General features: G+C 38.1%; 1 protein-coding gene across 10 annotated transcripts in view; it reads right to left on the bottom strand.

Moving 5' to 3' along the window:
- LOC139794682 (coiled-coil domain-containing protein 170-like) overlaps positions 1 to 16,252 on the bottom strand; it is a 52,004-nt gene that overhangs the window by 33,514 nt on the left and 2,238 nt on the right. For 7 of the 10 annotated variants that reach the window (XM_071740575.1, XM_071740576.1, XM_071740574.1 and 4 more), the window contains exons 4-5: positions 15,052 to 15,217; positions 13,933 to 14,073 (exon numbers count right to left, since the gene is read on the bottom strand). In XM_071740575.1, the coding sequence (XP_071596676.1) occupies positions 13,933 to 14,073; positions 15,052 to 15,217 (307 nt within the window). Of the gene's footprint in view, positions 1 to 3,132; positions 3,376 to 13,329; positions 14,074 to 15,051; positions 15,218 to 16,252 lie in introns of those variants that run through there. The other 3 variants (XM_071740584.1, XM_071740583.1, XM_071740582.1) reach the window with 3 other exon arrangements.

Raw genomic sequence — 16,252 nt, 5'->3', positions numbered from 1 at the left:
GACAGAAATTCAAGAATTTTTATAGATCCTAGTGTCATAACAGTTCATTTTATGAAAGAAAAAAAAAATTGAATATCCTGGATCTGTAATATTTCCTCCTAGACAAATAAATATTCGTGGGTGTGCATGGGCATAAAAAATTATCTAATTTCTGAAAATACAATGCAGCTGCACAACTGGTTATTATTACATGCTGCCATCCAGCATGCGGTACTGGGAAGAACATGAACTTGAAAAATTTCCATGCAGAATTTATGTCCCTAAGAAATCTCAATGGAATATAAGTCCTCAAACCTACTACTGGATCCACGAGAGGCTAAAATGCCATTCAAAACAATGAGGATGAAGAATAATTCCTTTTGTATGGTCAAATCTGCTGCAAAAGAGAGTTTAAATATTATGTGTTGATTGTAAGTAACTGAAGCTAGAAGCTCCACATTAAGTTTCTTGCTGCCTGGAAGCTAACTAGCTAAATTTTCTGATTAAACAATCAAAAAGTTCTAAAAAAAGGCCATTTCCAGAACTGTCTTGTATAAATTGATTTTTAAAAAATAATTAAGAAAAAATAAATTTAAAAAAACCTCCAACAAATTCTGTTTCAGCATGCAGGGAGCACAGTGACTACACACACCAATAACTGTCAGAAGGGCAAGCCACTGTTACACAGTTAAGTTTGATTTTGCTAACTCATGTGAAAAGGACAAATTGGAGTAATCTAGGAAAAAAACACAACAACAACAACAAAAAAGCTTCACAAATTAACCATCTTGTATGCAAATTGTAGGTAAGACTGACTTCTTCTAGATAATAAACTCTTTGCCCAATTTGCCTATTGGATATCCCAAAATGTTTGTATTGATAATTATATTGACAACAGCAATTGCAAAATATTCAAGTAACATTTCAAAACTATTTCAGTTTTGTTAGTTTCTCTTTCACATTATACAATGCCAGAAACACTCAATTATTTTTTATCATTCTCCACCTAGAGTAGTCCTCTTTCTGATTTCCACCCATAGCTAAGCATAAATCATTGCTTGCAGTTTGTGCATGCAATTCTGAAAAGTTCTTTTTTGTTGTTGTTGTTATATGCCTGTAAAGGTTTTATGCAGTAGTGCACTGTTCCAGAAACACTAAGTAAAACATTCCAAACAGCTCAAATAAATTACCAAAGAGATTTTCTAAATTCCATTCAGAAGGGTACTGCTTAGCTCTACTCTCCTCCCTTTGCAGTAATCATTGGAAGGTATTACTGAAAGATAAAAATCACTCTCTGGTGGTGTTCATCTACTGAAGATGCCAATTTCAAACTTGATTAATGGGGTAAAACAGAAGTTTCACAACAATCAAAATTTTAGTGTTACCCTCTACTACTACAAGCAGCAGTTAAAGCTTTTTCATCTTTCATTTGCCTGCTAGGATGAAGTAGTTTTGCATCTAAATATAACAAATTTATTTAATATGATGCAGTACATCATTCATCTCAAGCAATTGCAGAGACACATCGCCTACTGCAAATATTACTTACTAAGTTTTTTGGTTTACTTCATCCTTTGCCTGTATGGCTAAACTGAGTAATTTGGATCTTCCCTGACTCTATCTTACAGTTTTTTCTAAAATAAATAACAAGAAAGAGCTACAGTGTTCAGTCTCAAAATAATAGAAATGGCTACTGTTAAGGCAAAATTTAGGAGACAAATATGACAAAACTTATGCATAGATCTTTTGCGAACCACTTGTCATTCTGTTTACTTTACCAGTGATGAATGGAGTTACATGACTTTTTAAAAAATAACTTAGATGAGAGATTTAAAAAACAGACCATCATGCAATGCTAAAATTCTTGCAATTTTCCTACAATACCTACTATACTTTACTGCAGTCAATGACAGGCAAGTATTTTAGATATATCTGAGGGGGTGGGTGTACAAACATTTAAAACTGGTTTGTCTTGTACTTCAATCTGCCATTTGTAGCTTACATTTTACAAATTCACAGTATTTGATGTGTGATATTCTGAGTCACAATAACCAAACCATTTGACTTCTGGTGGGTAGGATGCAGAGCAGGTTATTGTCAATTCTCTAACTAAGCTGTGCTAAGGAAAACTGTAATCAGGTCAAAACAATTGTATTTAATGGCAACTGATTTTGGCATGACAAACTACCAAACTTCTCTGTTTTTTGTCTCAGAACAGTTACAAAATTGTTCTACTATTAGGAAGATAAGTTGTACACACACTAATAAATTGGTTATCCTTTGGAATATGAAACTGTTACATGCTTTCTATTGTATCTTTAGTACAACAGAGCTTGATCCTTCTAAGCAATATCATTGAGCGTCTCCTTTAAATTCACATCAAAGCCAACAAGCCAGTTTCAAAGGAACTAGAAAGAGGAAAAAAGAAATTCTTAGATAACTATAAATTCCTACTCCATGAAGGATACTCCCTTCTGCAAGACTTAATAAGAGAAAAACTTTCGTCCTTGAATTTGTGAAGATAAGCTGTTAAGGATGAGCTGAAGTTCACTGAGCTGTAACCAACTTGCACGCCTATAGCAGGGTACAGCTCTGCAGCTACAGAAGATGGGGTTATTTAAAAAAAAAAAAAAAAAAAAAAAAAAAAAAAAAAAAACTAAATTAAATTAAAAATTGAAAAGATAGCTTGCAAGGAGGGTTCACAGCCAGCTTCAGTGTCAGTCACCCTCCACTTAAAACAGCCAAACAGAAAGCTATTGGACGCGAGGGGTGGCAGGGCGGGAATTTTTCCAAAATTGGAGCGTTGTTCTCTAATACGGTAACCAGGGGGGAGGGGGAAAACAAAACAAAACAAAAACCCACACAAGGCAAAACCCTCTCCCCCTTCTGAGCTCCCCTCCGTCACCGCCCAGCTTCGCCCCGTGCCGCACATCGGTCACTGCAGCCTCAGGGGCTCTCACGGAAGCCCTCGGGCGCCTTGCAGCGGTCCGGCCTGGCCCTGCCGCCGAGGCCGCCCCCTCCTCCGCGCCCGCGCTGGCTTCCCCCTTGCTCTTCCCGGGGCCGCCGTACAGGGGTCAGGTCGCAGCTTCCCGCCGGCAGAAACCACCGCCGCCCCCCAGACGGGCCGCTCCTCAGCGCCCAGCTCCGCGGTACCTGCGCCGCCGCGCTGCTGCCCCTGCCGGCCCCCCGAAGGGCGGCGGAGGCTCCGCGGTGCCCGGTGCTGGCGGCCCTGGCGCCGCTCATGGCGGCCTCCGCGGTGCCGCCGTCCCTATGGCAACGAGAGGCGGGCGGTGCGGCTGAGCCGAGCCCTACCCGAACGGCGGGGCCGGGGCGGCACCGGGGAGCAGGCTGTCGGGGGGCTTTGAGCCTGAGGATCTCAACAGGGATCCCGGTTAAAGGAGGGGAGGACGGTACCGGGTGCCTGCAAGTCAATCGTCTTTACAAAAGGATGCTCACAGAAGCAGTTTTCCCGCTGCAGACAGGTAATAGGCAGCAGGACTTGATACACCTGAGAAAATTACCTCTAACGTTTTCTTCAAAAAAAGTCAAAAACAGACGCCAGCAGAGCAGGTGAAATTTGAACAGCAGTGTACACCAACTCGCAGGGCAGTTTCCCCCTCACCACCAGAGCCTGTGAAATTCCCCCCAGCCCAGGGCAGGCAGCCTGCCTTGGTTACAGCTAACACACCTCCCTCCACCTGAAAGGGCACCTCCTCCTCTTCACCTCCCTTCCAAATAAAGGAAATAGACATGAGAGGAGAGGAACTCCAGCTAGCAGTAAGCCTTCAGTCAGTGCTGCACATCATTTATCTGGAGACCCCGTGAGCTGCGTAACAGGGCCTGTCCCTGTGCCCCTGGGAACTATGTGATACTGCACCATTTCTGTACTGTTTCCCGGGTCAAAAGCATCTCACCTTTCATAAGAACACTGATTTACTTACGTTTTCTGGATAACAAAATGGAAAAGCTAGGGATAGTACTGCATTTATTCTCTTTTTTCCTCCTGTCTTTGTGCTTGATGACATTTCCCTGCTCTGCTGCCAAAAACAGAGCAGACCCCTACCCAAGCAGAGGGGTACTAGTGTGGATCATCTCCGTATTTAAAGTGCTACATCACTAAAAGAACAGAACTAGACAATGCCATACCTCAGCTACAATCTCCCACTAAACTCATAAAGGACAGGACAAAAACCACTTAACCACAAAGAAGCAGTGCTGGCAACAGATCAGGGGCAATGGAGCCTGGCAGGGGCTGAGGCCATGCAGCACAGGTACAGGAGCCACCAGCATCCATCTCAGGGAAGCATCTGAGGAGAGACAGTCGCCAATGGTCCATGAGGTAACAACAGCTCCCTGGCTGGCACGTTTCCCTTCATCCACATGGGAAAAAGGGTGAGCTAACAGCAACACAGGATGGCACAGGGAGTATAAAAACATATTACAAAAACTGTTGCCCTAGAGGACCGTCTACACAAATGCCCTCACTGCTGCTGTGGTAGAGGAGTGAAACCAGTAAAGCATTTCTGAATCAAAATTCATTGATCTAGCATTGGTGAGGTGGATGGAGGGTGCAGAGAAGGTAGCTGTGAGCAACATGTGCTGCAGGCATCTCTGAACTGAGACAGCTCCTGAGCCCAGGCAGAACTGACAGAAGAGCTAGGAGCTTCACCAGAGGGGAACTTTGCATCCAGCCTCTGTCTCCATATGGCTCAGAAATGCCCAAGCAGTCCCTAGTTCTCAGTTTAATTCCATTCAGTTCCCAAGCCAAAATTTATTACAAAGTGATAAAAATCTCGATAAACAACAGAGCCTTAATAGTTTTACAAATATAGTATTCCTGAATTTTTTTTCTCTTCTATGTGACTGTTATGTGAGGTACCTCAAATACTAGTTAACAGCTAGGAAGCCCAGCCAAAAGTTTTTATAATTTCAAACATGGGACTCACAGTACTGGATCAAAGCTGCTACTACTGCATGGTGCAAGACACTAAATCTGATATACACTTATTCTGCAATTCAACAGGTTAAATTTGTACTGGCTGTCTTACATAAAATCTGCATAAATTTGATACAAGCTTTAATGTCCTCTGCAAATTTGGACAAAAATATCAACCTGGATTTGTTGACTAAAGCCTGAACTGTCCCCCTGCTGGAGCAATTCCACTACACTCAAAAATCACACCTCACAGATAGGTCTGCAGGGTCCTAAATACCTGCTCCTAACATAATTTTCTGTAAGTAGATGAGAGAGTTTATCAGCTCCAGAAGCACAGTATGTCCCCACTCCAACCTGCACTCCTCCTCCATCCCCTCAAAATCACTACTGTCATATTCAGTAGTAGAGAAATTTTTCTTGAGGAGTGCTTACCTACATAAAAAAAATAATTAAGAGAGGACTTAGTCCCAGTTCTCATTTTTGTCAGCTGATGCAGAGGTCTGGCTCATGACCAGTGACAGACAATTTGACATCAAGATCCTTAACATTTACTTGAAAATGCAATTGCTCTTAACTAAGTGGTATACTGGTAATTTTGTAACATATTTACAGACCTCAAAGTGGAAAAGGTATTAATGCAGTATCTTACAGTTTATATAAGGAAAAAGCAGGCTTATATGGGAAAGTGGAAAGACAATGATTAAGATGCGTGCATGTAAATTGTGCCTGACACCAGCTACTTTTCTAAAACTGATAGTGGACAAATTTAGAGGATTAACTACTCTGATTATGTCTAGCTGTATCTCTGCCTAAACAAAACAGGAGTCCCTTTTTGCCACCTGAAACATTGAAGTTTAGCAATGTCCTTGCTCAGTGTAAATTCGCACAACTGATGGAGAGGGGTCAGTAAATCTTATGAAGGAAATAAGCCAATTGATTTTACAACCCTGGACTCCCCCATTGGGACAAAACAGGGTGGTGAAAATGCAGTATGCATATGGGAGAACTAATCAGACTTTGGAATGAGATTTTAATAATTAATCTGTTTAAGCATGATTCTGCCCGTATTTCAGGTTTAAGCAAGACATTCTCTAGAACCATCAGGAGAAAAGAAGTAAGTTCTGAAGAGATTTTCCTGAAGATGTCCCATGTGGCAATAAACAGTTTAGCCTGCCCATGAGCAGATATTAAATATCTTTGGATGATAGTACAGTAACCAAACATTTTTATGATAGCATTAACTAGATACCTTCTTATCTTGTACCAGCAGAATAACCATGGACTGAAAACAAAAAGTTAACTCTGAAACACAGACAAACAGCAATTATGAAAATACAAAGCTTCATGGTGTCACAATGTACTTACAGTTCACAAATAAAAATCTTTGGGCTGGGCAGGGTACTGTGTCATTTTGTCTAGACCATGCTTTTGCCAAGATAGGTTGGACTAGATGATCTGATCCTTGAAGTCCCTTCCAACCTGGTATTCTATGATTTTATAATTTACACTGAAGTTTTGGAAATTATAGTTGAACTTTTTCACTTGTAAATTCAACCATTATATCCAAAATACAAGCTGTGTCTTAATGAGGGAGAAAAGGTACTACAATAATGTCCACGTAAGCAAATACTTGGCTCAACATATTTTATGCACAGAATAACATATTTCTGTCTTTGAATGGAGACATACATCTCTGTGTATGGAAACAGAGGACACAGAAGGTAACTTTGCACAGCTGTTTTCCAGCTCAGGACATTAGAAGTAAGTGCATAGTAAGGCACAACAGTAAAGCAACTTCAAGTACTGCAATGGAGCTTTTTATCTAAACGCAAGTATGATAAATTAAAAAAAAAGAAAAAAAAAAAAAAAAAAGGCTGGTCAACTTATAAGAAATTATTTGCTTTGAAAATTTAAGACTTCTGTCCTTGAAAGCTGCTGCTGTTATTGTATGTTATTTTCAGTTTAGGGAATTTATACCAAGATACAAAGTCTTTGAAAGTTTAAATTAAAATCCATGCAATTATTTTGGAAATTCTCTCTACATGGGACTAAGGTTTCTGCATTATGTGTGGAAACTCTCTGATTGGCACTCTTGCTAATGCTCCATCATGATCTAGAAAAATAACAGCAAAACTTCTAAGGGCCAAATTGATTGCCACAGATGCCATCAGAACTGCATCCCCCAGCACCCCACAGGCATACAGGATTGCCTGAAATAAGGAACACAACCAATTACCAAGAAAATGGGAATACTTTTTGTTCACAAAAAAACACTAGAGCCCTCAGTGGAAATTGTAAGACCCTTCTCCGCCTGAAGGAATTTGCATTTTATGTCTCATAATTCCCTAATCTTAGGCCATGTGTGCATACACTTCCTGGGCTGGAACAGGGCTGCTCTCCAGATAACACAAGAGTTACTGGATGGAAGAGCAGGTGAAGGGATCCTTGCCAGCTTGATGGAGCACTCCTAGACCCAAGCCCTTTTTCCAGAATTATTTTGTATTTTACAAACACATATCCTAGACTAAAATAACGATTATATATGTATATAAGCCCTCTAGGACCTGGACCAAATCCATTTCCTGATCTACAGCCAAGACATTTTTGTGGGAAGTGGGAGGTAAAAGCTGAAACCTGTTCCAGGCCATGAATGGATGTTAAAGCCAGTTTCCTGAACAAATTTTCTACATGTAACACCACCAGAGAAAGGTATGGATTCACTAGTCTGCAGACCCTTTTCTGCCTCTTTATTTTAATATACACAAGCATTTTAAAGAGTGAGCCTTGGTCTACTATTTCAAGGAAACTCTATGTGACTATCCCCAGCACAGTATTTAGTATGGCAATAGCAGAGGAAACAGAAAGCTTTTCTCTGCAGGTGCCTGAATTTCAAGGGTGAGGGCCCAGAGTTGTTCCTGTGCCTTGTGTCAGCATTGAGCAGCACTGCACTGACTACCTAGATTTCTGTACAGCCACTTCCATACAGGGAGTGGGAGGCCTGGATTCCTTCTGCCTCTGTCCCATAATCCTAGGTGTCAGGCACTTACCTCTGCATTTGCTAACAGACAACTCCTCCCTTAAAATTAATCCCCAAGCAAAATACCACAGCTGCAGACAAAACTCAGTGTGAAGTGCAACTGAAGGATGCAGCTAACTGCATCAGCAGGCCCTTTATCAATTACAGTCACTTAGAAAGCATCAGCCTTACCATGACAGTCTAAGAGTAATCAATTAGTTAACATTAAGAAAGCAAACAAAAAAGCCCATAATGTATACCTTGCTAGATCTTACCTTAGTCTACACAGCTGTTAATCCTTTTACTTCACTGAAGACTTGGAAAAATTAAGTGGAACCCCAAAAGTTAAAAAATTCCTACCGGTATGAAAATTGCTTCAAAAGGGATTCTGAAAGGCTATGATTATTAAATTTACAGAAAAGTGATATAATAAAAGCAGCATACAAGTACTGAATATGTTTATTCATTGTATATTATCATAATGTGACACTTCATATTTCCTTCCCCGTGGAAACAAAGCCAAATGAGCTAAACCTCAAAAAGAAGTGTAAATAAACCCCCTTCTCACAATGTATCCACAGAATTCACAACTATAAACCTGAGAAAGAATGTGGATTACTCAATCTATATATATTTATATAAGTGGACTCTACTTTCAGGGTTAACAAAAATATATCTGTATCAGCTAGAATAAAAATTGATAGGAGTTCTGAAAACCTGTTTTAGATTTTAAAATACCACCAAACACACAAAAACAACCAAACAAGGAAACAAACTGTCCATGGTCTACCAAGAGTTTTCACCATGTACTTTCTGCCACTGCCCTATTTGAAAGAAATGACAGGACCATTTTAACCAGAACATTTTCACAATTTTATTTTAAAATCCTTAGGCAAGTTTTAGGTGATTTTCAATTTACATTTTTGCATTCAATAAAAATAATCCTAAACATTTGTTCTTTAATTTTGAGTAAACAGAAGGCTTGTAAGCAAACAAACTGTTTAATGAAAAATCCTTACACCTCAATAGAAAATTCCATTTTGGAATTTTGTATTTAAACATATATACTTCTTTTTCAGATTAAAAACATTTCATGTGGTAATTTTCATGCAACAGAGTGAACATTTTTCCTGTGCTGTAAGACAGAATACAAGAGATAAATGTGCCTTACATGAAACAAGTAATTAAGTAGTTCAACCATTAATTCAAACACATGATGAATATTAAAGGCCTAGTTAAGGTTTATGAGACAACAGTAAGATGTTTAAACCAAATCGATCTGGAAATATTTTAGTCACAGCAAGTGTAACACCAGTGCTCATTTTTGCTGAGAACATGTGGAGCACCTATCGGTTTGAGAAGTAATCCAGACAATGCCATGGCCAGCTGCACCAATAAGTAATTACCAGATTAATTTAAAGAGATACTCAATGCCTTTTAAGGTTTAGAAATTTGAACAAGAATATTGATACAGTAGCAAGGCACAAACTTTATCAAGACAGGATAGCATTAGGGAAGAAGAACGTTTTGTATTACCCATCCCCTACATCTGCATCTTTCAAATAAATCCTCATGGGATAAACAGGTTTTATATTTTTTTGTATAAAATCTGTTTCAGAGGAAAAAAAAACTCCAGAAATCAAATGAAAATAAATTATTTTAAATTGGCTTTCCTAGCCATTGAAATAGTATAATTATATATATAGCTGTATAGTTAACTATACTATATTATACTATTTATATGGTACATAAAATAGTGTAATAGAAATTACATTTAACTTTTGCACAAAATTATATAATTTATTTCAATATTCTTGCAACAGTTTTCAGTCACACAACAAACTTAATTTCCCACAGAAAATTATTTTAAGAATTCTTATATACATACAGATTTATTTTATATATCTTACCTAAGCAATTATTTAGATAGATGCATGCACTGGCTTTCACTGTCTGTGACATAACTTTTCCTTTTGTTCCATCACAAACGGAAGTCACAGTTATCACTCAAAAACTCATTTACAAATGCAACTGCTCAAAAGGCAGGACAAAAACCAGAAGTCAAAAGATGTTGGTCTGCAGTGGTCTTCGGAATAACTGAAAATGCCCTTGTTTATGCCATAAATATTCAAATGAATGGCACAAGAAATTAAAATCTCAGTACTTTGGATATAAAATTATTAGCTCCTGAGTTACACCATACAAGCATTTTGGGCAATCAGTTGTAGAAGATATACAGATTTTTTCCTTGAATACTCAAGAAAAAAATATAATTATAACATATGCTATTATAACCTATGCTTTACGTTGTGTACCAGTAAATTTCACCTAACTGCAGTAGGCCCATGCTGCTATTTCATGAAGCTGTATTACACAATTAACACTGAATATCTACAAAAGCATTTCCTATTTTCAACTAAACTGTAGCTAACCCAACAGCAGAGTACACAATGCCTCATCGGAGCACCCATCTTCACTACTTCTTTGTGGCATAGGAACATGTAACACTGGCACTACAGCACCATGTACTCATTTTTTTATAAACTCAATCCCAAGTTTACAAAAATATAGACAAGCAGTCAACTAACAGAAAAGTATGCTGCATGTTGAGTCCTGTCTATAGACAGCACTTTGCAATTACAGCTATAAAAGTCAGGAAATTAAGCATTTGGAAGTTAGAGCTGTGCATTCCACACATAACTATAGTTACACTATTTCTATATAAACTTGTCTTTGTGAGGAGCAAATTGTGAAAAGTTCTCAATAAACTGGAACAGAACTAATAAAAACAGAACTAATAAATAGAACATCATATCTTATAACACCATTCAAATGCTCATCTCAGAACTACATGCCTTATGGTACTCACAATCACCACCTTTCTTTCTCATAAGCATTGATGCAACAATCTGCAATGAGATGATTCAGCAATATCAAATGAATACTGCTGCACCTCCTGTGTGACTTAGCATTTTGTAGGATTCTATTTATCATAAGCTCAGAATATTTCCACTGATCTGTATTTTGAGTTACTAGAAATAACAATTTGAAAGCAACCTGGGCACTCAGAGACAGCTTAACAACCAGTGTAAAATGAAAACAAGTTTCCCCATGAATGTAACATGCTAGGTGTGTTCTTCAAGTGTGGCCTCAACAGTTAAACAATCCTTTTTTTTTCTTCTCCATTCCACACTTTGAAACCTCTCCAGCGAATTAACTCAGCACTTTACAATCTATGTAAAGATAAAGCAGATTTCTTCCCCAATATCATTCTGCCTCTTCAAACAGGGCAGGACCTTAAATTGCACATATACCGCACCTTCAATCCCCCTGTTCTTGGCTCAAAGTTATTCCTTGGAAGTGCATTTGAAACAAGCTAACAGCATTTTCACAGGTGATAAACCTAATGCTCCAGTGCTGATTCACCATGTCATTTATGCATTGGGTCAAAGCACCAAAGATGGTGCTCTCTCAGCTCTCTTGACTGGATTTCTAATTTGTACAGTTTCATCAAGTGCCTAAAGATGACCATGAATTCATCTTTCAGGACTGTGAAGACAGAGATACAAAGGAGATGAGAATAGTAAACTCAGGTCTCACAACTAGAATCCTACATATAATATCACATTGCCTCTTGAAATTCCTAGCATCTTAATTTTGGAATACTTGACCGTAACACTTTAAAATATTAATATACATTCAGATATAAGAAAACCAAGAGTCTCTAGCAGTTGGAGCATATATATCCACAGTATGAACACTGTATGAAATATCCACAGTATGAAATACTGCCCCATCTTCCCCCTCCCACTTCTTTAGGCCTGACAAATCTTACCCTTGCCTTAGATTATCCATAAGCACAGAAGTCTCTTAATCTACATTCTACCACACTGTCATGCTAATTCCCTTGTTGCAGCACTGCTTCCATAACACACTCAAACAAGGCCATTTCTGTACTCTCCTTTTCACTGAGTGAGATGCATGAACATGGACAACCTGACGCCCGCTCTCTATAAACAGCCATGCTGGCTACCAGGGATAAGTTCTTCATTTTAGCAGCTCTAGACAAACGCATAAACCAGTCACAGTCTACAAATATTTTTCTAACAAACTGCTGGCTGTCACTGGCATTACACCAGTCCCCTGTCAAAGCCTTATTTCTAGCCACAAAACTACTTTAAGACTTGACAGACCCTCTTTTTATTTTCTCCTTCTATACATGGATAATGCATTTCCGCTTTCATTTCACTTCACGCTGAAAAACCACTAAAATATCCCTGAATTTTCAAAAAAAATCAGTAATCTGAGAGTAGGGTAAAAGAGAAGAAACAGGCAGCCAACAGCTCCAGTTAGCAGCAAACTTTATGGCTTATGCTTCTCCAGCATATACTCCTCAGTGCAACTGGGGTTTTATTTCCCCCATAAAAAAGCATGGCATCCTTATAAAAATAAATACAACTGACAAAGAGAAGTATCATGATGGCAAGAGGCAGTAATGCTTGAAACACAAATACTGCTGACAGGCCACCTTTAATTCAAATCTGTATTAAATCTAAAATCCAATTAATATAACTGGTTGGGCTGCTTGGTTGGTTCAGTTTTGTGCGGTTTTGGTGTGCTTTTTTTGGTAGAGGTTCTTAGACAAACAATAACTTCCATATTCTTAAAATGACATTGTTCTTTATCCCACTGCCTCCTTCCTACCCAATGGGACAACTAGGCAAACTGGCTAACAACATCCACTTGTCTTTTAAAATTGCAATTTCATTTTCAAAATCTAAATTAATATTTACAAGATATCACCTAAGTATTTGTCCCTTGTATTGGTCCACAAACACAAGAAACCATTAGAAAAAATAATTTCTATAACAAAATCATGCTAGAAGCCAACTCTGTTTTCAACAGTTTTAAAATATGATCTCGCAATGGGCTGCAAAGAATCTATCTGGAAGTAATTTGTGCATTTTCTAAAATATTAACTTTCATGCAATGCACAGCATGTGGAGCACAAATTATCCTGAAATAAGTATGTTCACACTAATAGGAGATTAAGGAAATGGTCTCTGAAGCAGTTTTTTTAGTTGTTGGCCATAAATTCTCATACCCACTGATGAATATTATTGACAACTAAGTGTTCACCCTATACATCTGCTGACATTGAACATTAGGAAAACAAAATATATTGAAATGCAAAGTGATTTATGTATACACAAACTGTAAACTTTTGCACAATACTGAAGTCTTTTGTGGAACAAACCAAACAAATCACTCAGGGAAAAAAACAAAAAAGTGCAAAGTGCTGGAGCCAAGCATGGAACAAGAGAAAGTAAATATACAGACTGAATCTTTTTTTAGATGATCAGGAACCACGTAACTAGAGACCAGCATCAAACTGCACTATCCCATATTTTCCACTTGTCATCCATTCAGGGTCAGAAGCCTGAATTTGTTCACCTTGTCCAGGTTTCAGACCAACCTGAGTGTCAGATTTCAGTGTTCTCAAACTACAGAGAGGCGCAGGATGAAACTTGTTCAAGGCTTGATGAAATGGAATACTACATTCCCACTTTTTATCTCCTGTTAGTTTCCTATAGTTTAGATCACCCTTGAAAAACAGCAAGTCTGACTTCTGTAGGGCAGCATACAAGTCAGGAGCAACTTCAGCCATACTGGCAAAATCATGTGGCAAAGTCCAAAACATGTGATCGTGGTAAACCCAAACTCCCTGTTTCAAATTGCCCTCCCAGTTTATCCCACATCTAGACATCCACATATGATTACCTGACTGCAGTTGTTTAATAATCCAGTTAAAATCATGTTTTGTAGTATCTGACACATACCATGGAATACTTTTCCCATGAAAATGGACTTCATTGGCCAGCTTTGATGATACCAGGAAGTCAGCCAACACAAGATCACACACAAGTTCAAATCCAGCATTATCCAGGATTATGTCAACTCTAAACTTACTTTTTTCTATATTTCTGTTTTTGGCACTTACAAGTAGTGACCAAATTTTTTCCATATCATTCACTAAGATGTAAGGTATCATGTTTTCCAGGGACTGTAAAGGACTGGCTTTCTGAGATCTCTCTTCACAAGCTGAAAAAGAAAGATCACACTTGTTGCCCCACAATGATACCTAGAAGGAGGGAAAAACAAACATTTGCTAAATCTCATGGTAGTTACATTCTAAACCTCAGATACAGTAAGTATTTTGTTTGGCTGCTTTTGTTCTGGGGACATGAGGGCTCTATATCCACATTTTACTCCCAGATTTAATACAATTCATCTTCTTGTACAGAAATCTTAATATAGAACAACATTTTGTGGCAGAAACCAAACAACACTGTATTTATGCAGGCCTCAGAAATGTGTATCAGAAGTGAAAAAGATGGAAATTTTAGATCAACACAAATACACGGATCACAAACCCACAAATATTCTCCATACTGTAATTCCAGAAAGTATCAGTGGGAACACAAAAAAGTAGTAATAAAAGCAGATTTATTTTTAATTACATGCAGCCATGTAAGAACTTGTATTTTAAGTACACACTAATTAGCTCTTTATAAATATTCATCTTCATTTCATCATCAAATACTTGGTGTGCACTGTTGCCAGCTATTTAGCTTGTCATCCTATGACATTTCATATTCTACCCAAAGGCATTCTTTTCCAATAGCAATGCAGTTATAAGAGCTTTTAAACCACTTCTGGCCCAGACTAACCTCTAACTTTCCTTCCAAAGAAGTCTAAGAATTTTTAGAGAGTCAATAAAATGAACTGGTTAAAAAAACACAGTTAAATAACAAAAAGGCCACCTGGAACTTAACGTAAAATTTTTTAAAGATACCGATTTTGAGGGAGAATAACCTAGGTTTTCAAATACACAATGAGGACCAGCAGTATGATGAAAATGTCATATTTGATACTAGTAACCAAAATTTAAGTATTTCCACAGTAGCAGCAATACAGTATGGCTGTCAGGATTTTATCACATTTTTACAAGCAAGAGTTAAATTTTAATTTCCATACAAAGTTCAGATTCTTTATCACCTCAAGTTTTTGTTTGTTACATAGGAAAGAGATTTTAAATTGTTAAGCATTACTAGTTTACCTGCAATAGCTTAAAAAGTTCTTCTTGAAGTTGCTTTTCATCTAGATCCTTGATGTTTTTGAGAAGTTCCTGAAAATAAGTGCATAAGGCAATAACAGCCTCTTGGGATTCAAAGAAGTTTTGAGCCTTTCCTTCCTTAAATACGTCAAAGCTGTCAATAGGCGGGCTAAAAATAGGAGAACAAATGTATTAACATACTTGCCACATTTTCCATGATAGTAAATCAAAACACACCTAAAACTACAACCTCAAAGCTCAGCTTTTTCAGGCCATACTATGGACCCTAGTTAGATTTTTCCACTTCTAATTCGTCATACTAAATTTTGACACACCTCAGAAATAGCCTGCTATCATGTCACACTGAAACAGACACAGAAGACACAATTTCTAGCAATACACTCTGAAAGTGAGCAAGTGTTCAGTCACAATTGTGGGAACCACGCATGCAGTGACAATTTCAAATTCTGGTTTCCACACACGAAGAACTAAAAACTGAAACATATAAGGAACTAATATAGGGAATTGCCAGTCCAACTTTAAGCACGTTTGTGTGTGCTGAAGAGTACTTCCCACAACAAAGTCTCTTACAGTGGTAGGAAGTAATATACATATTTGCACGTACAACTTTTTGCATATAATTGAACTTCCATCCAATCGTACACTTAAAAGCAGCTAAATAATGGAGATCAAGAAACTTAAAGTTTACTCAGGAAAAGTATCTACTCAGTTTTGTAAGTACAATCCACCAGACCCATTGCATATTTGAAGTTTTTGCTGTGGGACTTCAAATTACTCAACACACAAGTAGAAACAGAGTCCCATTACTGCGTTTGCCTTTCTCTAATAAGACAAATTCAGTACACATGGAGCCTTCGAATTTTTTTCAGTGGCAGAGGAAACTTAAACTGCTCATTCCTACCCCATTACATTGTACTGGCACCTCTCCACAGTACCAGCACAAGTTTTTCCTGCAGAGTTATTTTTAGCCAGGATCACCTCCCAAAGTTTGATGCAACATATGGTCTGCAAACGCTGCTGTAAGTCATAAGGTGGTGCAGAATAAAAAACAGGGGCTGCGAAAGCTGGGTCCAAGAAACAGTTCTCAGATGGTAACTTCAGAATTTGAGCAGCAAAACAAGTTGAGTAGCTCTCGCATTGTGTTTTAAAATGCAAATGTTATTAACAGATAATCTAAACTATT

The sequence above is a fragment of the Heliangelus exortis genome, chromosome 3 (assembly GCF_036169615.1).
Source record: "Heliangelus exortis chromosome 3, bHelExo1.hap1, whole genome shotgun sequence".
NCBI classification, from domain to species: Eukaryota; Metazoa; Chordata; class Aves; order Apodiformes; family Trochilidae; genus Heliangelus; species Heliangelus exortis.
Note: the sequence above shows the minus strand (reverse complement) of the source record. Positions and strands in the feature narration are given on the sequence as shown.